General features: G+C 38.8%; 5 protein-coding genes across 8 annotated transcripts; 4 read left to right on the plus strand and 1 right to left on the minus strand.

The window, feature by feature from the left end:
* Positions 1-1,704: 1,704 nt before the first annotated feature.
* LOC121748334 (DEAD-box ATP-dependent RNA helicase 57-like) lies at positions 1,705-6,899 on the plus strand. Its single transcript, XM_042142628.1, has 12 exons — positions 1,705-2,046; positions 2,228-2,348; positions 2,627-2,748; positions 2,924-3,015; positions 3,190-3,286; positions 3,459-3,539; positions 3,611-3,843; positions 4,344-4,538; positions 4,728-4,818; positions 5,753-5,875; positions 6,270-6,420; positions 6,502-6,899. The coding sequence occupies exons 1-12, from the start codon at positions 1,966-1,968 to the stop codon at positions 6,699-6,701; spliced, it is 1,587 nt and encodes a 528-aa protein (XP_041998562.1). The 5' UTR covers positions 1,705-1,965; the 3' UTR covers positions 6,702-6,899.
* Positions 6,900-7,162: 263 nt separating this feature from the next.
* Positions 7,163-8,906, plus strand: LOC121748344 (protein OSB2, chloroplastic-like). Its single transcript, XM_042142640.1, has one exon. It carries the CDS (start codon positions 7,299-7,301, stop codon positions 8,583-8,585), a length of 1,287 nt encoding a protein of 428 aa, XP_041998574.1. The 5' UTR covers positions 7,163-7,298; the 3' UTR covers positions 8,586-8,906.
* A 133-nt stretch (positions 8,907-9,039) lies between these two features.
* On the plus strand, positions 9,040-11,136 carry LOC121748349 (beta-1,4-xylosyltransferase IRX9-like). Its single transcript, XM_042142654.1, has 3 exons — positions 9,040-10,295; positions 10,521-10,743; positions 10,840-11,136. The coding sequence occupies exons 1-3, from the start codon at positions 9,655-9,657 to the stop codon at positions 10,945-10,947; spliced, it is 972 nt and encodes a 323-aa protein (XP_041998588.1). The 5' UTR covers positions 9,040-9,654; the 3' UTR covers positions 10,948-11,136.
* A 110-nt stretch (positions 11,137-11,246) lies between these two features.
* LOC121748321 lies at positions 11,247-14,116 on the minus strand. 2 transcript variants are annotated; one of them, XM_042142616.1, is made up of 7 exons: positions 13,979-14,116; positions 13,326-13,819; positions 12,935-13,129; positions 12,609-12,848; positions 12,234-12,451; positions 11,833-12,087; positions 11,247-11,744 (listed from the first exon to the last, which is right to left on the minus strand). In XM_042142616.1, the coding sequence occupies exons 2-7, from the start codon at positions 13,762-13,764 to the stop codon at positions 11,493-11,495; spliced, it is 1,599 nt and encodes a 532-aa protein (XP_041998550.1). In that variant the 5' UTR covers positions 13,765-13,819; positions 13,979-14,116; the 3' UTR covers positions 11,247-11,492. The 2 variants fall into 2 exon arrangements, with proteins under 2 accessions (XP_041998550.1, XP_041998542.1); XM_042142608.1 differs by lacking the exon at positions 13,979-14,116 and having other exon boundaries at positions 13,326-13,925.
* A 1,633-nt stretch (positions 14,117-15,749) lies between these two features.
* Positions 15,750-20,619, plus strand: LOC121748357 (interactor of constitutive active ROPs 3-like). Of its 3 annotated transcripts, XM_042142679.1 has the most exons (5): positions 16,058-16,331; positions 16,410-17,624; positions 19,238-19,329; positions 19,446-19,566; positions 19,651-20,619. In XM_042142679.1, the coding sequence occupies exon 5, from the start codon at positions 19,886-19,888 to the stop codon at positions 20,414-20,416; it is 531 nt and encodes a 176-aa protein (XP_041998613.1). In that variant the 5' UTR covers positions 16,058-16,331; positions 16,410-17,624; positions 19,238-19,329; positions 19,446-19,566; positions 19,651-19,885; the 3' UTR covers positions 20,417-20,619. The 3 variants fall into 3 exon arrangements, with proteins under 3 accessions (XP_041998605.1, XP_041998613.1, XP_041998600.1); XM_042142666.1 differs by having other exon boundaries at positions 16,410-19,329; XM_042142671.1 differs by lacking the exon at positions 16,058-16,331 and adding an exon at positions 15,750-15,822 and having other exon boundaries at positions 16,410-19,566.
* Positions 20,620-21,173: the final 554 nt, after the last annotated feature.

Here is a 21,173-nt window from a genome sequence, read left to right on the forward strand (position 1 = left end):
AATAAATGTCATCTCTACCGTTATGATACTAGGTAAGTTATTACTCCCTCCGCCCGTCGTTACATGTACTCCCTCCGTCCACCATTAAGAGTCTTATTTTCTTGGCGGCACGAGTTTTAAGAAATGTTTAGAAAAGTGTGTTGAAATAAGTTAATGGAATAGAGGTCTGACTTATATATATTATTTTTAAATGAAATGTGGGTGGAATGAGTTAGTAAAAGGTGAGACCCTATTACCATTTATGATAAAAGTGAACCGGAACTCTTATTCGCGGACGGAGGGAGTACCATTTTTGCCGGCTCGAATTTTAAGAAATTGTTTGACTTTGGTGGAAAAAGGTAGTGAAATGTTGGTCTCGCTATATTATTCCCTCTTATTTTACTCTCACCTCATCCGTCCGTGAAATATTGTCTAGTTTTGTCATTTTGGTACCAATGTTGTCCACTTTGTTTTTTTTCTTACTATTTTTTGTAATTGGACCTCACTTTCCCCTAATTCATTACACTCACATTCTATTATAAAATTAATATATAAACGTGGTACCTACATTCCACTAACTTTTTCTAACTCACTTTGTTTCACATTTCTTAAAACCCTCGCCGAGACAAACACGGACAACATTTTGTGGACAGAGGGGTATCATTTTTGCAAAACGGGTGAAAAAAATGACACAACTAACATGGAACGGAGGGAGTATATTATTGGGAAATGATACGTTGCATATAGTGTGTGAGCTCTTTATGTAAAGATTATCTTTATTAAACGCAAGTTTAGTGTTATTTATTTGTTTTATAATATTAAGTTTGATTATGATACATTAAAAAATTATATTTAAATTTTTAAAATTTAAAAAAATCGAAGTTCGATTTGCTTATTTTATCTACAACTTCAAATAATAAATTAGCTTTGATTTTTATGATTCTTTTAGATTAAAATTTTTAATAACATTTTGTTAGTATAATAGATTCAAACTAAATATATAAAACAAATAAACAATACTAAACGTGTGTCGAAGTGATATTTACATAATAAGCTTATACTCCTTCAGTCCCACAAAGTTTGTCCCATTTTATCATTTTCGTTTGCCCCACAAAGTTTGTTTCACTTAGAATTTTACCAAAAAATAGACATTAAATACACCCTCAATCTCCTCAATATCGAACCCTTATTGCTACACTTCCATTTAATACAGCCAAACAATTTTTTAAAACTTGCGCTGGATTAAATTGGGACAAACATTATGGGACAAAGGAAGTACTCCCTCCGTCCCAACTAAGTTGAGTCGCTTTCCTTTTTGAGATGTCCTAACTAAGTCATTTCCTATTTTGACAAAAAACAAAACATCTAATCATTCTTACTTTATTTCATCACATACTTTACTCTCTCTTTCCTATTTTGACAAAAAAAAACATCAAAACATCTAAACATCCAAGTCATTTCCTATTTTGACAAAAAACAAAACATCTAATCATTCTTACTTTATTTCATCACCTACTTTACTATCTCTTTATCTTTCATACTTTATTCATCTCCTACTTTTCAATACAATTTTTTAATTTTCGTGTCCAAAAGTTATGTCTCAACTTAGTTGGGATGAAGGGAGTATAGGTTACTAACATACTGTAGTATCATTCCTCGTATGTTACTAATGCTAGTAATAGTTCATTGTTATATTTATGTTCCAATCCTAATTTTAAAGTGGCGCCTCCATATCCCGACCCGCATCCTTCACCCGCCTCGCTGCTCCACTGCCTGCCTCATCGCTACTACTAATCATAAAGCGCTTATGGTTGCACAAGCGTGTTTTCCTATCTGAATTGCAAAACCCTAACTCGATTTCGTAGTGGCTTAAACCCCGAAAAGGGTTTTGCCTCCCTTGCTAATTGAGAGGAGCGCTCAGACCTGTCATTGATTTCAAGAATCAAAATTCACGCTCTCTCAAGGCTTCACTTTGATTCATTTGTGATGGAAAAGGACACCTCTTTTCTCTTCTCCGGTATCACTTTCAATCGCAAAAAGTTCGCTCCTGATTTCGCCAGATTTCAGGTAATTTTAGAAAACTACGCGAATAAGTATATTTTTTTTATTCCCTCTCATAAATCTGGTAGGCACGAAATGTTACCCGCGGAATGTGGATTTTCCGGTAACCGAAGCTCCTTGAACATTCAGTTTCCAATGCTCTTACAACTTTTTTCTTTCCTTTTCCTGGGCCTTTTCTGTGATTTAGGATAAGGAGGAGGTTGACTGCGCAACAGATGAACCGGCTTTGCTCGAAAATGCGGATCCTGAAAGCGAGCAAGTTGCGGCGGTGCGTACTGATAAGAAGAGAAAGAGAAAAGCAACTTCGGGTACTAGTTCGTGTTATGTTTTAAGTGATTTGCTGTGATGGAAGTATTTTATACTAATTGAAACACGATGTTCAGAGGTTGGCGTAGAAGGACCCAGGCACGAGATATAAATATAGTCACATTGCCTAATTAGTATGTTGTGAGATGGGTAGCGCAGTGAATAATTCGTGTGTAATTTGAGTTCTCAAGTGCAAGTAATAGAGAGGGGTGCAAGGTATTTTAAGCTATTCATTGAGGCATTGAGCTAACTTTTACCTTTTCATTGTCTCGGCTTTCAGACCCAGTTGAAGGGTTTAGTGTGTTCAAAAGTTCAAAATCAAAAAAAGCAATGGATCAAATGGAAGAAACCAATGAAGACAAACTTCTTCTTGGGAAGAAGGAATATCACCGTCAGTTGGAGGTATTGATCTATATTCTCATTCATCATTTGCTGCCATTGTTTTATATAAATGTAAAAGAGGTTAGGGGTGTAGTATAAATTTTGTGCCTTTAATGATTATAACTACATTTTAGCATAGTCACGTGGAAGAAAAGCATAAGATATTGTTTCCTCACGCCTTTCTTTGTATTGTTAGAGGGATGCTCTTTTCCGGAAGAAGCATAACATTCATGTTTCTGGGAGTAACATCCCATCACCCCTTCAGAGCTTCACAGAGTTGAAATTAAGGTAATGATGATGTAAACTCCTCTAAATTGCTGCTAGCTTTATTCATTCATCCGATGCTTCGTTCAACTTCTTTATTTATTTTTATTGTGCCCAGATAATAGGTACTCAATTTGTTTAAGTTTTTAAGTTTTTAAGAGTTATTTATGAAAATTCCACATGCAAATCTCTATGCAGGCATAACTGCAAATCATATTTATTACGCAATCTGGGGGATCTGGGTTTTAAAGAGCCGACACCGATCCAGAGGCAGGCTATTCCAGTCTTGTTATCTGTATGATTTTTCATTTGAGCTACTTCTTCTTATGTTAGTTTTTCAGTAGTAACTTCCCACTTGAATAATTGACTCAGAACTTTGTGAGCTTCATTTAATCTATTGCCCCATGTTATAACTAATTGTTATTCCACAAAATATGTAAATTCTGTTACTTTTATAAATTGTCCAGGGAAGGGAGTGCTTTGCTTGTGCACCTACTGGTTCTGGAAAAACGTTTGCATTTGTCTGCCCAATCCTCATGAAACTTGAGGTATACAGTTGTTAAACTACACTTTTAATCCCATTTTCCCGTGAAGTCCTGCTAACACTACTTTCTTTCAGCGTGCTTCAAAGGATGGCATTCGGGCAGTGATCCTTTGCCCAACACGTGAATTAGCAGCTCAGACTACTCGAGAATGCAAAAAGTTGGTTAAAGGCAAGAAGTTTTACATCAAGCTAATGACTAAGCAGCTCACTAAAAGTGCTGATTTTTCAAAGCAGCCTTGTGACATTCTCATATCGACACCTTATAGGGTGCACTATGCAGTTCGCAAAAGAAAGCTTGATTTGAGCAAGTAAGATACCTAAACCATATTGTGGGCCTTTGTAAATGGTAAAAATATTGAAAACCTTTTTGACTTTGTGTTTGTATTCTGGTCTTCATGTTTGGGCTTTCCATAATTGGGTGAGTCTATGTAATGGCCTAATAGAGAAAAAGTTCTTGTCTCTTCATATTTCCATTTACCAGGGTTGGGTTACTAATTCAAGTTACTTTCTCTTTTATTACTCTCACCTTAAGCCAGGAGCAGGTGAAACTTTTGGAACTAAAGATTTAATGGTTTGTGTGGGGGCAGGGGCAACCTCTCCCACAGCAAAAGAATAAAAAACACAAGCAGTTTTACTGAAAATAAGCAGCTTATCTTATTTAGTGGATGAATAGAAAATGCACTCACATTGATTGAGCTGGATAAATTACTTATTTTCTGAATAATTGTCTTCCTGCTCCCTTGATGACTTTGTGAATCGGCCTTGGCTAGTTGGCTTCATTGGTAATGTGACCTTCTCTTACGTGCAGGGTCGAATTTCTTGTCCTGGATGAAGCTGACAAGCTTTTTGAATTAGGTTTGGTGAAGCAGGTTGATGCAGTGGTGAAAGCATGCTCAAATCCTTCAATATTGCGCTCTCTATTTAGTGCTACTTTACCTGATACTGTTGTAGAGCTAGCACGTACAATTATGCATGATGCAGTTCGAATAATTATCGGTCGAAAGTAAGAAACAACAACTGAATTGTGATTTCTTGTATAAGTTTAATTTGTTATATCTATTTTGATCCATTGTTAGCTGATTTACTGGATAATGCATGTAACTTCTACATTTCTATCCATAGAATTAACTTAGTGGGGAAATGTCTTGTTTATTCCTGCACTTAAATGGCTACTCCTTCATATGTGCAACAGGAATTCTGCTTCTGAAACAATTAAGCAAAAGCTCGTGTTTGTAGGAAGTGAGGAAGGCAAGCTTCTTGCTCTTCGCCAAAGCTTTGCTGAGGTAAGGTTCTTGCTTGAAGTTGCTGTATGACTTATTCTTGTTAAGTTTCATTTTATTGGAGGACAGAGGTGTATCCTCTTATATGTTATGGACTTTGAAGTTTGATCTCTTAAAAGGATGGAACTAAGAAGTAAGAATAAATTGCTTTATGCAGTTTTGCTAATTCTCTTACGTGGCCTAAGGTTGCTTGGTTCTACTTATTGACTTCAAATAACCCTCTACATATTCCTAATTTCCAAACTACTCGAGGATATTAACATAGTTCTGTTGCTAAACTTTTTCTATCTCTCCTGCCACTTCACCATCCTCAGACTTCCTTAATCTCCATTGACCATTGTTCTGTCTCTTATCATGTGCCACACTGACAAGCTGATACATTTACAGCTGAACCACCAAAAATATTACATGCTACATGTTAAAGTTACCAAGCTGGCTGCCTAAAAGATACCAACTTTTCCTTCTCCGGATTCTGGGATTGAAGTATCTGGCTCTTTGTAATCTCTTATTAGATTAGATGGGGAATTTAGGAAATATTAACTTTGCCATGACCTCCCGGAAACTTGGATGAATATGAAGTTAAACCTGCATCTGAGATTGTCATGATGGGATTGTGAGGCCAGCCTGCTGTAAACGACCCTGGGTCAAAGTTATATTCATATATATGTGTGAAATGGGGGGGTTATATTGTGGTGGCCTCTTTTACATTATATTTGAATAGAAATATGATTTTGTTTACATTTCGATCAAATGGACTGGTGAGTTTTTTTCTGCAACTCTTTATTACCCTCTTTAGTTAACATCTATTTCCATAATTAAGGACAAACTCCTGAATAACCATTTTCCATTACTTCAATATTTTTTCAAACTCCTTTTTTCACTTGGCTTGACTCGGGTTTGTGTTCTGACTCAATTTGTATTCTTATGTGTATGACAGAGTTTGAACCCCCCGGTGCTAATTTTTGTGCAAAACAAGGAGCGAGCTAAAGAACTCTATAATGAACTGCGATATGATGATATCAGAGCTGATGTCATACATGCTGATCTTCCAGAAATGCAGGTGACTGTGTCTCTACTCAATACAATGATCAAAATCACATGTGATATTATGGTTGTATGTTTCTCATAGGAGTATTTTTTATTTTCATCTCCATAGATGCTTCATATATATGCTTATCCAAATACTGGTACTTTTTCTGTGTAATATGGAAAAGTTCCTAATGCCTTTATCTCTGGGGGAGACATACTGCAGTCTATTTGCACAATCAGTGGATGTATGTCAATTGAAGTATGGTGGCCGGCATATTTGTATTATATATTCTGAGCATATATTGTTTACTCCTGTTATACTTATTCAAGTTTAGGTTCTGCTGGGAACTTTTTCTTTTAATTTCGTTTGTGTTTCCCAAACTATCACAATGTGGAATTTCACTGATCCATGTCTGCCAACGCAGAGAGAAAATGCTGTTGATAATTTTCGATCTGGGAAAACATGGGTATTGGTTGCCACTGATGTTATTGCGCGGGGCATGGACTTCAAAGGCGTCAATTGTGTAATCAACTATGATTTCCCAGAATCTATGGCTGCATATGTTCATAGGATTGGTAAGTTACCATTTATTGTATAGTGATCTGTTGTGTGCAGACTGAATGCTGTGTTGTACTAATATTTGTTGTGTTTGAAAGGGCGTTCTGGGAGGGCTGGGAGGAGCGGAGAAGCAATAACTTTGTATACGGAGGCTGATGTCCCTTATCTACGGAACATAGCGAATGTAATGGCAGCTTCGGGGTGTGAGGTTCCTGCTTGGATCATGGCCTTAGCCAAGAAAAAATGGAGGAAGTACAGGCCTCATAGGGAAGCCATTTCTAACAAGCCTCAAGATTAATTCATACCAATACATGATAAGATCATATGGGTCCAGAATTTCTACTGATCTCCTTGCTTTGTTTGTAATTTTCGTGCCAATTGCATAACATAATTTCATAGTTGGCTTCCTAACGTTCTTTGATTTCTCGTTATCAGTTATACTAGTATGTAATATTGGATTGTCATGTATGAAATGAAAGCAAATGATTTACCATTATTTACATTTGTAAAATTATGTTCCTTTACAGTTTACGCTCTACACTTTACATAGCAATCGGTACAAAGGTCCAAACGAAGAAGAATACTAACATGATTATCTGTGTCACTTATAGGTTATTCAAGTGTGCAAGATATTGGTCGAAGATATGTGAATTTTCGAAGGTGGTTTTTTACGGCAATGATACAAATAAATGTGACATTTTAATACTATACGAATTTATTTGACATTTAATACTAATCCCAATTATTAAATCTCTGCAAATAATTGAGCACTTCCGTAACACCGTTATCCGATATGCCGAAAACTATTATCCCTTTCCCTCCCAATAAACCCTCTTGAAACCCTAATTCACACGCATAAATCCTCCATTTTTCTGAAGCATTTCCCAAATTTGCGATGAGTTTAGTAGCCGGAGCAAAGCAATCAGCCCGTCTTATGCTCTGCTCTTCTTCATCAACTAGACGCCTGTTTCACCTTCACCCCATTGCTGCTATTCAGCATTGCAACTTCTACTCCACCAAATCTGCTACTACAGTTCAAAAGGTGACCAAGCCCAGGACCCAACGGAAACCTACTGAAAAATCCTTCAGTTTCGCGCAGACAATCGAGAAACAAGCGGACGCGCCGCCGACTGCACTCTGGCCTCGGCCACATCCGATATCCTACCAGCCTAAAATTGCCAATAATTTCAGTTTTATCGGTAATGTTGCGATTCCTGTTAAATTTGTGACTGGTTCTGACGGGAAACACTTCACCGTTGCCGTGGTTTCTCTGGCGGGTGATGGTAGGAGGGCTTCTCTGTCGATTCCTGTTGTGTTTGAAGGAGATTTGGCTCATGTTGCGGCTTGTCATGTGAAGGAGAACGATTGCGTTTTTGTTTCGGGGCAGTTGAGTGTGGATCCGCTGAGGTCTGTGTCGAGTGAGAGTCTGGGAAAGTTTCATGTTATGGCTGAGAGTGTCAACTTTGTTGAGGGATTTGATAAGAGTGATTTGGATACAAGATTAGTGATTTCTTATCCGGATGTGGAGATTGAAGAACTTGGTAGGGTTAGGAGTAGGCATGTTGATGATGTCGATTATAATCCGATTTCTCAAGTTGAATCTGGTGGTGCAAAGGAAATCCCATTGTATGAAGCTGAGGCAGTGACGCAACAAGTGGTTGCTGTGGATAATGGAAATGTTGATGGGAGTCACAACAGTTGGGAGGGTGCTTCTAAGAAGAAAGACACAAATCAAATCTTGGATTTGTGGGGTGATCTTGTGAAGCAGCCCCTGGACTGGTGGGATTATCGCAGCCACAAAGCTAATGGATTGGTTAAAGAGAAATTCCCCGATTTTAAGAAGAAGGGGACGTGGGAGTCCCTTTGGCTCAGCAGTGCTCCGAAATGGATTCTCCCAACGCTTGGAAAGCTGGAGTTTGATGTTAAGGAGATGAAAGTGGAGAAGAAGGTTTATGGAGGTGAAGGGTTTAGTGAGAGGAAACAGAATACTGATCCTAAGAATTCTTGGGAGGATTTGGTTGAAAACCCTGGCAAATGGTGGGACAACAGGGTGGGAAAGAAAAACATAAAAGCACCCGACTTCCGTCACAAAGAAACGGGTGAAGTTTTGTGGCTGAACAGATCGCCGGATTGGGTACTTTCTAAGCTACCGCCTGTGAGAGGTGGCCAAAATACTGCCTGAGGAAGAAACATGTTGAAATTTTTGAAGAGCTAGGAGTGACTGGTACTTGATGTGGCGGTGCTGTCTTGAATATTTGGAGTCTTTAGAAAACGAATACAGTAGTATTATTTTGAGTAGTGGTTAGCTATGAATAATATTGTGAGGCAACAGTTGGAGAAACTGATCTGCTTGAAATGTTTGAAGATTCTAGTCCTAATCCGTTTGTAAAGATCTTGGTATTTTAGGTGTAATTTGTTTGCAGGTAAGCAGATTTTTGTGCAATTTCTCTGCTTACTGCAAATTTGATGCTATCAACTTTATGAAGTTATATTTCAGCGTGAAGGGTGAGTAATTTCTGTTTATTCATTGGTTTTTCTGGGAACTGAATCTTTGTTTTAACACATTCACAGCGGTTGTGATGGTAGGTTTGTGTTTTGATTTAAATAACAATTCCATTTCACCATACATATTTTTAATGATTCACTTGTTTGTAGGTGATTAGTATTGTTCTTTGGTGATCTAAATTTAGAGAAGTAGTATGTCAGTTGTTTTTCTTTTCGTATAAATAGTTTGTTTAGCTTCCTCTGCTTTAAAAAATGCATTTTCAGTGTCATTTTATTGAATTAATTTTGTTTGTGTTACCTTAAACCGGTAGATGTAAAGGTTTATTAAACTCACATGATGCATGAGTCTAATTAATAGAATTTCGTTGATTCCTCTTAATTTTTCTTGTCAAAACTTTAGGTGGAGAACATACATCTCAACAACTATCTGGTGCAAAAAAAGCAATATTTATTTCCTGAATTTCTTAGATTTCAAGGCATGACTCTGTCAAGCAAAGCCTCGCCAATTATGTGGTTTCCTGTTCACTACACCTTCACCATAAATTATTATAGGTTAGCTCAATCCCCGCCATTTCTAAGAACCTATATCATTTCCATTCTTGGTTTTCAACCATAAATCTCATCCCAGAATCCATCTTCTTCACAATAATCCAATGAGAAGCAACTATTAATTGAAGAACGTCTCCGATAACTCTGAGAAGTTGTTTTCTTGTGCAATCTAACCCTATTTCTGGTACCTCAAAGATATGGGATCTTTAGACAGATCGAAGAAAAGGGGGCACTTGTGGAAGAAAGCCACAATCCATTTCTTGCTCTGTTTCATGATGGGTTTCTTCACCGGCTTCGCCCCAACCAGCAAAAACTCAATCTTTCCCAGTAATGTCACAATGTCGCCACAGCCGATTGAGGCATTCCACCAAGAGAAAATGCAGGGTTTCAATGTAAGCTTGAAGGTCGAAGCAGAACCGGCTGAGGAAGAGCACAATAACAAGATGGTCCCTCAGCAAGATAAGGAAGAGACAGAGGAGTTAGACATAAGGAAGCTATTGATCGTCATCACACCAACGACCACGAGAAACAGGCTTCGTGGGCCACTGCTTAGGAGGCTGGCCAGCACGCTGAAGCTGGTGGCACAGCCATTGCTGTGGATTGTGGTGGAGCAGCAGTCGCAGGACTCAGAGGTTTCTGAGATACTGAGGAGAAGTGGGATCATGTGCAGGCATGTTGTCTTCAAGGAGAACTTCACTGACAAGAGCTCCGAGATGGATTTTCAAAGAAATGCTGCTCTGAATCACATTGAGCATCACAGGCTCGCCGGAATCGTCCATTTTGCGGGGCTTTCGAATGTCTATGACCTCGCTTTCTTTGAGGAGATAAGAGCAGTTGAGTAAGTACTTATTCAAGATTACTATTGCAGTTAAATATATACAGTATTCAACAAAATCAAGACTGATATATGTTGGACGAGGTTAGGTAATTTAGTTGAACTCTAGTTGTTATAACTGTAGGAGATTTCATCAACTTGGATGACCAAGATTCCTTGACTGTCATCTGTTAGTGTCTTAAAACCGGTTTTAAATTTGTTGGATTAAATTGATTGGTGCTTTTTTAGGGGATTTGGGGCATGGCCGATTGCTAAGCTTGGTGCTAACAAGCTGAAGGTGGTGATTGAAGGGCCGGTTTGTGATTCCTCAGAAGTTTTGGGGTGGCATTTGAGAAAGATGACAGATGCAACACCACTCCCTCTTCACATCTCAAGTTTCGCTTTCAATAGCTCGATTCTATGGGATCCGGAGAGATGGGGACGCACTTCATCCGTTCAAGACTCCTCTCAGGCATGTCTACAATTGTAGATGCTATACTCGATGAAATAGCTAAGGTATCGAAATTTAGACTTTTGTACTAACATGCATTTTCTATTCCACTTGCAGAATTCAGTAGGGTTTGTAAGAAAAGAGGTTCTTGAAGAGGAAGCCAAGTTGAAGGGGATTCCAACAGAGGGTTGCTCCAAAGTTCTACTGTGGGATTTAAAGATGTAATAAGATCCTCTCCCCTACCTAAGTAGAGATAACTAGAACAAAAATGAGCCTTGTTTAAACTCGTATAGTTTCCCATTCTTTCTTTTTTTGCCCAAATATACTTGAACATTTCTTTCTAATGAATGTTGTATTTGAAAGTATCAAACTGATGAAAATCAGCCATAGTTCAAGTTCTTGTATTTGCATAAACTATATGCCTCTCCAGACAAACCAACAAAATAGCTTAAAAATCATGCAGCAAAATGATATTAGCATTCAAAAATAAAATAACTATGATAAAATAACTAATGCTCTAAGAATGCAGAATGAAATGTTTATTGGGGGATAAGAAGTAGCAAAAGGGAAGTGACAACTAACAAAATTAACGTTGTAGGTGTCACATTTTTCGTGTATTCGATGCATCTATAGTCAGCACTATGTAAGGTTATCTCCATGACTCTGGAATTCAAGAAGGCGTCTGATTTCAGTGCTTTTCCACTGCTCCATTGAGAAAATGAAGCATCCCTGTTATCTACAGTCGTTTTTGGTAACAAGAAATGTCAATTTCATATAATAGCAGGCTCCGCCTGAGCTGAGCCCTCTTCTTGTACACCGTCTTCTGTTAGAGTATTATCTACACTACTGAGGGGACCCTGAGGTTTTCCAAAAATGGCCGCGAGTATGTTCCTATGGCATTCATCACACAGGGAGAAGTACGAGAAGTGTCCCTCTTCCTCGAGTCTATGCACAATAGCACTTGGTAGAATACGAGCAATAAAATCAGTCATTGATGGAGGAACCACCATATCAGCCAATCCCTGTTCAATAACACCAGCAGTAATAAACATTAAGACTATAAAGCTAAATTATATCAGTTGGGATTCAAGTCCTAGGGCAAATCCAGACCTGCCATATGTGAACCGGGCCGAGATATCCAGCCAATTGGCATTCTGGTGGACCATACATGAACTGCAGCCATGAGAAGATTCCTTTTCTTGGACATTTCCTCTGTACTTGCAGATCCACGAGGCTGAAACCCCAGTCCGACACTTGGAGCACAGCTTCTTCGACAAATGGCTTTTGATTGCCCTGGCGAACCGACTCCTCAACATCCCGGTGCCAGATTTCTTCAAAAGCTGATGTTTCAACAAGATCCTTGTCCTACACGAGAAAAGTTGAAAAATCTCATTAAGACAGACTAGCAAAGAAACGAGCTTACAACATGGCTTTGTTTTCAATAGTTTGTACATTTCAATCACTGGTTTGCCATTTGGTGGGTGTACATTGCTAGGAAGAGATGAGACTACCTTCTTTTCCAGTGACAAAGATAACCATTTTTCGAGTTGACCATGCTTTCCAGAGAGGAAAGTTCGATGATATAAGTGACCAAGGAACTTTGGAAATCGTCGAGCCAAATAGAACAACATTCTTCTCCGTCTGGTCCAATTCTCCCAAGTCTTAGATATCTCTTCTTTAGTCATGCTTGAGTCGTATGGATTGACCAATGGGGCAAGCATGGTGGCACCTACAAGTAAGAGCATTCCTAAATCATCAAAGTGCGGTCCCATGCAAGAAATCTTATTAGACTATGCTTGTCAGGAATTCACATTGCAACTATATAAGCTCCCGACACATTAAGTTTATAGCAATTCTTTCGTGCAGGAAGGATAGTATTTTATTACCAGCAACTTTATTTGGAATATACTTTAGAGCAGCCCAAGCATGTAAGGAGCCAGTTGAATATCCCAAGACCCAGAATTTGCCCTTAACTCCTAAAGATTCTGCCAAGTGTGACAAATCCTGAGCCGATGAGTTAAGGTTCCTATCAGGGTGCGGATCACTCTCTCCAAAACCCGGAAGATCATAACTGATGAGACGAACACCAAACTCTTTCAGCAGCGATGCTTTGATGCCCAATGTACCTGGTTGTTTGATCATATTAGACAACATACAAAAATCAAATGTATTGAATTTTTTGTTATTCCAACAATACACACCAGTCGGATACCTGTAATAAATCGCGAAGATAGGAAACCATGAGGGACAATAAGGGAATGCCTGGCTTCATCAGCTGTAACTCCGAATTCATGATAAGCTAGGTATCTATTATCCGGAAGCAGTATGCGCTCAGCACCGGGAGGATGCAGACAAACCTTCTTCACCGATGAAACAGCACTCTCATGTTTGGAACTCACACTCAGAACTGCACAACATGAAACACACCGATGATACAGAGTCAAACGAATGTCCTAACAAGCAGGATTGCCTAAACTAGAATTCCTATTTCTTACTAATGACGAATTTCAAAAAAAGAAAGTAAGGCAACAAAAACAAAATCAGAGAAATATAAATGAGCAGGAAAAGCAAAAGGAGAAATTAATTAAAAGAAATAGTATTACCAGCAAGAGCTAGCATACAAACGAACAAAATGACAAGCCACACGTGGAGGGGATCGCGATCCTCGGGCAAGAAGTCATTGAGAAACCTAAATTTGTGGGAGAGGTCGGCCAACGGAGCCTTGGTTTTTTTTACAATGTAAGAGTCGTCGGTCAATATCGTCTGCTGCACGACATCCCGAAACCCTCTCCCTAGTTCCACCGCCAGCTCGCCCCACGCCGCCGCGAACCCCTTGATTTGATCCTTCAAAGTCTCCGCCGGCGCCGGCTTCGGAGAGAGGTCCGGCGTCGTTGAATCCCCGGGGAATATTATCCCGGTGTCCTCGACGAAGCTCGCCAGATCATCTCTCCATGAGTTGGATTCCATTTCCGCCGATACTGCCATGAATACGTATGTATATAGACAACTAGATACACTCCTTATACGTATATTCACGCGCATCCGATTAGTTCAACTCTGAAGCGATTGCCGGAGAGGAATAGAGATACAGAGAGAACTGTGGGAAAATGCAATAAAAAAAGCAAAAGCTGTAAAGAGAGAATCGGAGCAGAAGATCAGAATATAACGACGATATAAATATATAATTAGTACTAATAATAAATATGTATACTAATGTATAGTACGATCAAAGTGTAAATTCATAATCATAGGTCACCTGTCTGAAGCTCTCTACTTTAAAGCAATCAAATTTGGTGTGGATTAGAAAACATTATTTTAATAGATTAGATTATTTATTAGTCCAAAATCGATATCTCGAAATAGATTTGAAAAATTATGATAGTCTAGGATAAATTTAAAATAGTACTACTAAGATCAATGTATCGGGCTGAATTATGAAATTCCTATGATGGTGGCCCGGCCCTTGTTACTAGTACCTCTACTTTTGTAACGTGAACTTTAATTTTTGGCACTTTTCAATAGTTTAAGTTAGTAAAGAGGAGAAAAAAAATGTTAGTAAAGAGGAGAAAAGGGCAGAAAAAAAATGAAAATAAAGGATTCCAAATCCACAAATCGACCGACCAATCCTGCGGTAGCGAAGAATCAAATCTGGGCCTCATTTAGTAAAAATGGAACTGTCATAGTGTCACTACTCAATTGTTTCACTACGGTAGGAAAAAAAAGGCAAAAAGTATGTAGCTTCTTCTTCTAGTCAGAAAAACAAAAATGAAAAGTTAATGGCTTCTTCTTCACTTATTAACTTTTACTTTATGTGAGAAAAGTGAAGTAGTAGTACTACATAAAATGGACCACAGCACTTGCAGTTGAATGGGTTTGGATCCCTGCTGTGCAATCAGCCACAGGGGGATGCTGCTAGAAACATCACATTATTTTAATAAAATAAATATTAATATTATAATTTATAAATATTTTATTGTTGCTGATTGCACCTCATGGAATTCAAATTCTTAGTTAGAATGTAGTGACTGGTTATCGAAAATAAGGAACTGGAGTATCTTCTTCTTTTAAAATACAATAAATAAAGAGCTTGTATGTTTATAACATTATTTTTAACTATGTATTTATAAAATATCACTACTATTAATACACTATTACTTATATTAATGTGATTTTAGTAGTGCTCCATAAGTGCATTAACAATGGGGCACCCTATGCACCGCCACATCATCATTTTATCATCTTACCCTTCCACCTGCACTGAGACGCCCTAATAAGCCGCTCTATAGGTTTCACTATTGTTTTGTTAATTAATTTAAATGTTTTCAAATATGGTAATGCAAAATAATTTAAAAACCCCACGATTAATTAAAAACGGCAAATCCTACATTGATTAAAAAAAAGTTACACGAGTTAGAAATGAAAAAAAGTTGATTACTCTACAAAAGTCCCAACTTGCGGCGCAGCTCATCGATCATCCCCTGGAGGTATTCGGCTTTGGCCAGGTCCTAACACTGCATGAGGGCGTTGTGCGTGTCCAACAACGTCCTCCGGTTGGCGGCCGCTGCCAACTCCGCGTACGCAAGTGACGTCGGGGTCGGGATCGGCGATGGGGGGGCTGCCGCGGCTTGTGAGGAGGATGTCGCCTTCGCCTTCCCCTTGTTCTTCGCAGCCTTGACGCCAACGGGACGCCGGGAGGACACCGGTGTGCCAGAACTCTCTTCCTCCTCATACACCGGTTAGTGTTGGAAATTTTGAATCCAATAAAAATGTAGCTTGATTAGTCCGCATCCGATTAGCCAACGCATGACCCGATTGACATCCCTACTCAAATATGCGCAACTTTTTTTTGGTGTGTCGAGCTTCTTTGAATTGTTGTGCTAGACATTAAATTTAAGGGTTGCTCAGCAAAGTCAGTCACAAGTCATAACTTAAGAGCAAAGAAGACGTGACCTGGAAGCTATAGAGAAAGTCAATCGCAGCAACAAAAGAGCAGAAACAAAGCAGCTGAAGACAATACTTAAACAATTGTTGAACCTCCTTGAATATTTGTCTGTAGATCACCAGTCAACAAGTCCTTCTCAAAATCTTCATCTATAAAAGGTTTATCTTTAAGTATGACTACAGTCTTAATCTTTTTATTTGAAGGTTTTTGCTATACTATCACATGTTGGGATAGTTAGTTTTGAGATAACAAAATTCCTTGTTGAAGTTTGCGGAAGAACAGGAAATTGCATAGAACACATTGTTATTGTTTGACCTCATAATATGTATCTCTTGGATAGTTTGCATTTTATTTACTCTTTAGCATCGTTGGTTGCAATATTTTTATATTGATATCAAATACTCTTTTAGATGACTGTCATAGGTAAAATTGTAGCAACTGAAAATTAGTACTAGTAAGTAGTATTATTTTCTGTAGCCACCTCTCGGGTAGTGTATAAATTCAAGAAATCCTCTTTCCCTTAACTTATATTTTTTGTTGATCGCCATAGAAATCAGTCCTGGCTTTTCTTATCTGAGATAATTGCCAGATACTTTTCTTGCAATACCTCAATTTTCAGCTTAAGCCTATGCATGAAAAGTGAAAATCCAATCCTATATATCGCAGGGTTAGTTTTTATGCTATTTTCATGTTTTAGTGATGCGCTTTATCTCATAACCTATCATGTAAGCTTGTATTCTTTCAGTTGCAGGAAAAGAACAGTTGCTTCCATAATGCCGACCGCATGGTGCAATCATTTTAGGCTTGGAAACCTCGCTCATTCCTCAACTGTTCTCTACAAAACTCCAAAATAATATTGTTATATATGATTACAACCTCAATTGTTGGTGTTTGTGTAGTTGTTCTGTGCAGCCTACATTTGGATACATGCCATCATGGTTCGATAAAATAAAGAAACATTTGGAATTGTTACTCAACACAACAAATTCAAAGCTAAGTAATTCACAATTCCTCCCAACCGAAAATGGTGGTTGTCTTTAAGATATATTCATCTTTTGTTTGATCAAATTGATATCACGAATCCTATTTTTTTGTTTCCAGTTGTATCCAAAAGTTTTCTGTTTTTATGCTCGAAGCAGATTACTTGGTTCCATAATTTTTACTATGAGTGAGTTCTCAATTTTAATGTTTTTTGGTGAAATATCAGTTAGAGTTAATCTGGTAGGAGTGTGTTTCTGATAAGTCATATGATTTTGTCGACTAGTTTTCAAAACTTTTGAAAATAAATGTGAATGCTTATGAGATCATGGAAGAAATATGAGGAGTATGTTTGGTGTGAACTATATATGCTCTGTTTTCATATTGGATTTAATAATATTGAAAATTATGTTGACAGGCTGTAAAGATTAATCTGTGTCATTAGGCTGTTAGTTAACTACACATTTGAAATCCAATACTATAATTTTGAATTCGGTGGAGTATATATCATACTCATATGTTTATTATGCTACAGTGGGGAATAAGACTAATGTCTATTTTATTCTTTGATTTTAAGCTAAGCTAAGCTAAGCAAAGCATTCATTTTTTTGTTCTTCTATTTATTCTGCAATTAATCACACCACATTATATACAAGTCCAGTTCGAATCTGATTGAGGTTTCTACTACTACTGCTAGCATTTTAAAAATTGTAGATATTTTATTCGCTTACTCACATCGTAGTTCGTTTGTTACTAACTTTTGTGTTCCAGTATATTTTTCAATCTTGGTAATATTGCAATATAATATTCCACGTATATGACTTTTGGTAAACATCCAATTTCTTATGTACCAAACACAACGTTAGTTCTGCTATGACTTATTAGTCTTCTTTATCAACATCCAATAAGACTTAAAAATTAATCTCTAGCTCTCCCTCTGCGGACGAAAAGAACAGTGAAGAGTTTCTTAAGATTCAACGTGGTAAGTCTATCTTGCTATAATTCATCAATTATGCTGCTTTTCTTCTCTTCCCCACTTCTGTTTTACTACATTTTTAAGGATGCTCTCTTCCAAGCAGTGACATCCCAACACTTGATTCATATGCCTTAAAACAGTTCTTTCACGTCCTATCATGGTACTGAGATTCTTTCCATTCTAGGATCTTTTTTGCCAAATAAAATTGATACTCCCTCCGTCCAGCAATTAGAGTCTCATTTCTCCATGGCACGGGTTTTAAGAAAGTTGTTGAAGTGTGTAATAAATTGTGTGTGATAGTGGAATTTGGGACCCACCTCAAGTGTGTTAAATTTTTGTCTTCCTTGCACAATTCAATTCAATTCAATTTCTGCCCAAAAATCGAAATTTGCTGCCAATCAAATATGCTTCCAACAATTCAAGGCAATTCAATTGCATTTTTGTTTCAATTGCATTAATAACAATGACATTTCAATTCACTACTGGAGTTTCAATTTGCTGCCACAAACATAATTTAAAACTGAATTTAAAATTTACACTCAACATAATCAAAATCCCTTCAAATTTCAACTCATCAAATTGAACCCAGAACTTTCGAAAATGACTCATCAATTTTATCTGTAAATTGAACCCATAACTTCTTCAATTTCAACTCCAAAACCAACAAACCAAACAAAAAAATCCAAAAGTGGAACCAAAAAAATCGAATCTGTAAATCCCAGCGAGAGTTGAGAGAGAGAAGCGGAGGTCCTCGTAGGCGCCGGACACGTCGCCGCTGATGTCGTCGGTGGCGGCGGTGAAACGGATCAACAGCGGCGTGTCCTCGATCTGGACGTCGGCGTCGGAGTGGAAGGGGAGCTCTAACACATTGGGGTGGGTGTAATTGAGAGAGTGGCGAGAAAAATTGGGGTTGGGGTGAGTGTAATTGAGAGAGCGGCGACGGCGATTGGGAGAGGAGGGCGGCGATTGGGAAGGAGGAGGGCGGTGACCGAGAGTGAGGGTGAGAAAGTGAAATTAAATTTGGGTGGGAGGTGTTTTTTTATGGCAATTGTGTAAATTAGTGAGAAGGGGGAGAGTAATTAAATTGTACAAATATGGTAAGTAGAACCGGGACTCTTATTCCCGGACGTCCCAAAATGAAAAAACGGGACTCCTATTGCTGGACGGATGGAGTATTTTCTAGGCAGTTTAATTAGGATATTCAGCATAATATATTCTCTTGTCCTTCATCATTTTGTTACCAACCTAGGAATATTAGTAATAAATAAAATGCCAGTTTGAAATATCTATCTCAAACTGCTAGAATAAGTATGATACACGTTTTAATATCAATGCTAAAATGGAGACTGCTAATTTATGTGGGTTATATATTATGATGCTGCCCTAAAAATTATGATGTGTTACTGACTAGTGTAACGCCTGGAGTAGGAAGTAAGGAATAGGATTTGTTTGATATTTGTGGTTGTTGGTAGTGGATGTTGTTTCTTTGGTTTCCCTTTGAAGGGATAGGATAGTCTGGTTTATTTCTTTCGTTGTTGCGATGATGATGATCAGGGATTAGAGGTTGGGATTTGTCTCATTGCAAGTCTCTCTTATGATGAAATTTTTTGTCTGTCCAGTGTTGTGGGCTCAGGTGGCCCTCTGAGTGATTGTTGCTTTCTATATCATTGTCTTTGGCCATCCGTCTCTAAATGCAGACCACTACCTCAAGGTAAACTCATCTGCTTATGTTTTCGGTGTCTCAAATATCAATCAATCTCAGGTTGGAGCATTCATGTTAGTATTTCTTTTATTGCAATGGATCATATTGTTAGTTATTTGGCGCAGAGGTCTCGCGCGGAAGCTCAAAACTGCAGGATCAGATTCTGCTTCCTCTCCGAATCCGATTACCAAACCACCTAATGATCCAACTTCTAAAGCCATTGATCGCAGGTTACCACCGCCTGAGGTACATAGAGCTAAGCAGTTTCAATATCAAAGGAGATATTAGATGGTTGTGGCTTGTGATGATCCATTTCTGATCAAATGGCAGAAAAAGAGGCCGGGAAAACCTGATGCTCAGGACCTGTAAAGGACCAAGGAGCAGCTGAGCTCATGCGAGTCATGGAAGCGAAGAAGCAGCTCAAGGCAATGGCAGCCGAGCACGGTGGAGATCCAAAACGCCTATCAGCTGGTGGAGCTAACGAGATCAGAATCGTCAGAGAAAGAAACTGAACTTAAGAGAATCAAGAGCTCAAGTCGAGGAATTGAGGATCAAACTAGCTGAAATGGAAAATGCAATGCGAATCTCCTCAAAATTGGGAAGAGACAATGCTGAGAGAGAGGCCAAGCTCGAACTGGAAGTGCTGAAGACCAGTTTACAGACCACAGCAGAGGAAAACGAGAAGCTGAGGCGCGAAATGTTGAAGACCGAGACAGAGCGAAGCAAAGCACTGGAACTAGCCGAGTCTGCGAGAGCTGCAGAGCATGAAGCGTTGCTGAGGGTGGATAAGAGCTGCAAGAAAGTGGCACGTGTCACTGAGCAGCTTGATGCAGCTCAGGCGTCCAACGCGGAGCTGGAGGCCGAGCTGCGGAGGTTGAAGGTGCAGTGCCATCAGTGGAGGAAAGCAGCTGAAGCTGCTGCTGCAATGCTGTCTACGAATAAGTATGGGGAGAGACGAGGGTCCTGGGACTACCATACCATCACTAGTAGGCTGAGCTCTCCGCAATCTGATGATGAAGATGATGATTCGCCCAAGAAGAAGAATCCGAATATGCTCAAGAAGATAGGGTTGCTGCTCAAGAAAGGGCACAAGTAGATGTTGAGAAAGGAAAAGATACCAAAGAATAAAGGCAATTATGGACCACAATTATGCTCCAAAAATAGAATAGGGAAATTGATAATTGATTGATACTGAATTGATCTTGTACCTTAATTACATATGTATCATCCCTATATAAAGAGGGAGTCTCTGCAGTAATATAATCATCATAAAATTATCAATTACAATACCTCTTCATTCTCCAATTATGCCTAATATCCCATTCAAGATGGTATCAGAGCGGGGGTGAGACTCAGAGTAGTCTCATCACTATCTCGGACCAATCTCAAACCTTCCGGCCAAAATCCGGCAGACCCTTCAAAGCAAAACCATGTCAGACGAACCACCAAAACCAACGGAAACAGAGCAATTCGCTCGAATGTTTGCCGAATTCATGCGTGTGAATATCGCACAACACCAGAACCAAATAACAAACCCCATAACTCCAGATCCAACACCATACAGAATCGACTCCTCGCCATTAGTTATTGCAGAAAAACTAAATGGCGACAACTATCCCCAATGGTCTATCCTTATGAAAGCAGCGATTGGCGGAAGGGGGATGATGTCTCACATCACTGGAGTCCCACCCCCGGCGAAAACCGATCCAGCTTTCGGAAGGTGGCAACAAGCTGACCATTGTGTATTCATATGGCTAACCCAGAATGTAGAATCACGGCTAGTGAGTCGATTGACTCAATATCCAACAGCCAGGGACATATGGGTGAGCATCGAAGTCACATATGCCAGTGGG

This window comes from Salvia splendens, chromosome 1, assembly GCF_004379255.2.
Source record: "Salvia splendens isolate huo1 chromosome 1, SspV2, whole genome shotgun sequence".
NCBI classification, from domain to species: domain Eukaryota; kingdom Viridiplantae; phylum Streptophyta; class Magnoliopsida; order Lamiales; family Lamiaceae; genus Salvia; species Salvia splendens.

Coding starts and splice junctions, on each gene's coding strand:
- LOC121748334 (XM_042142628.1), top strand. CDS start 1,966: ATGGAAAAGGACACCTCTTTTCTCTTCTCCGGTATCACTTTCAATCGC. Junction 3,844..4,343: donor AGAAAGCTTGATTTGAGCAA/GTAAGATACCTA, acceptor TCTTACGTGCAG/GGTCGAATTTCTTGTCCTGG. Junction 4,819..5,752: donor TTCGCCAAAGCTTTGCTGAG/GTAAGGTTCTTG, acceptor TGTGTATGACAG/AGTTTGAACCCCCCGGTGCT.
- LOC121748357 (XM_042142671.1), top strand. CDS start 19,886: ATGGAAAATGCAATGCGAATCTCCTCAAAATTGGGAAGAGACAATGCT.
- LOC121748349 (XM_042142654.1), top strand. CDS start 9,655: ATGGGATCTTTAGACAGATCGAAGAAAAGGGGGCACTTGTGGAAGAAA. Junction 10,296..10,520: donor GAGGAGATAAGAGCAGTTGA/GTAAGTACTTAT, acceptor GTGCTTTTTTAG/GGGATTTGGGGCATGGCCGA. Junction 10,744..10,839: donor CCGTTCAAGACTCCTCTCAG/GCATGTCTACAA, acceptor TTCCACTTGCAG/AATTCAGTAGGGTTTGTAAG.
- LOC121748321 (XM_042142616.1), bottom strand. CDS start 13,764: ATGCGCGTGAATATACGTATAAGGAGTGTATCTAGTTGTCTATATACA. Junction 13,130..13,325: donor TTGTATGCTAGCTCTTGCTG/GTAATACTATTT, acceptor CATGTTGTGCAG/TTCTGAGTGTGAGTTCCAAA. Junction 12,452..12,608: donor TATTCCAAATAAAGTTGCTG/GTAATAAAATAC, acceptor TCTTACTTGTAG/GTGCCACCATGCTTGCCCCA.
- LOC121748344 (XM_042142640.1), top strand. CDS start 7,299: ATGAGTTTAGTAGCCGGAGCAAAGCAATCAGCCCGTCTTATGCTCTGC.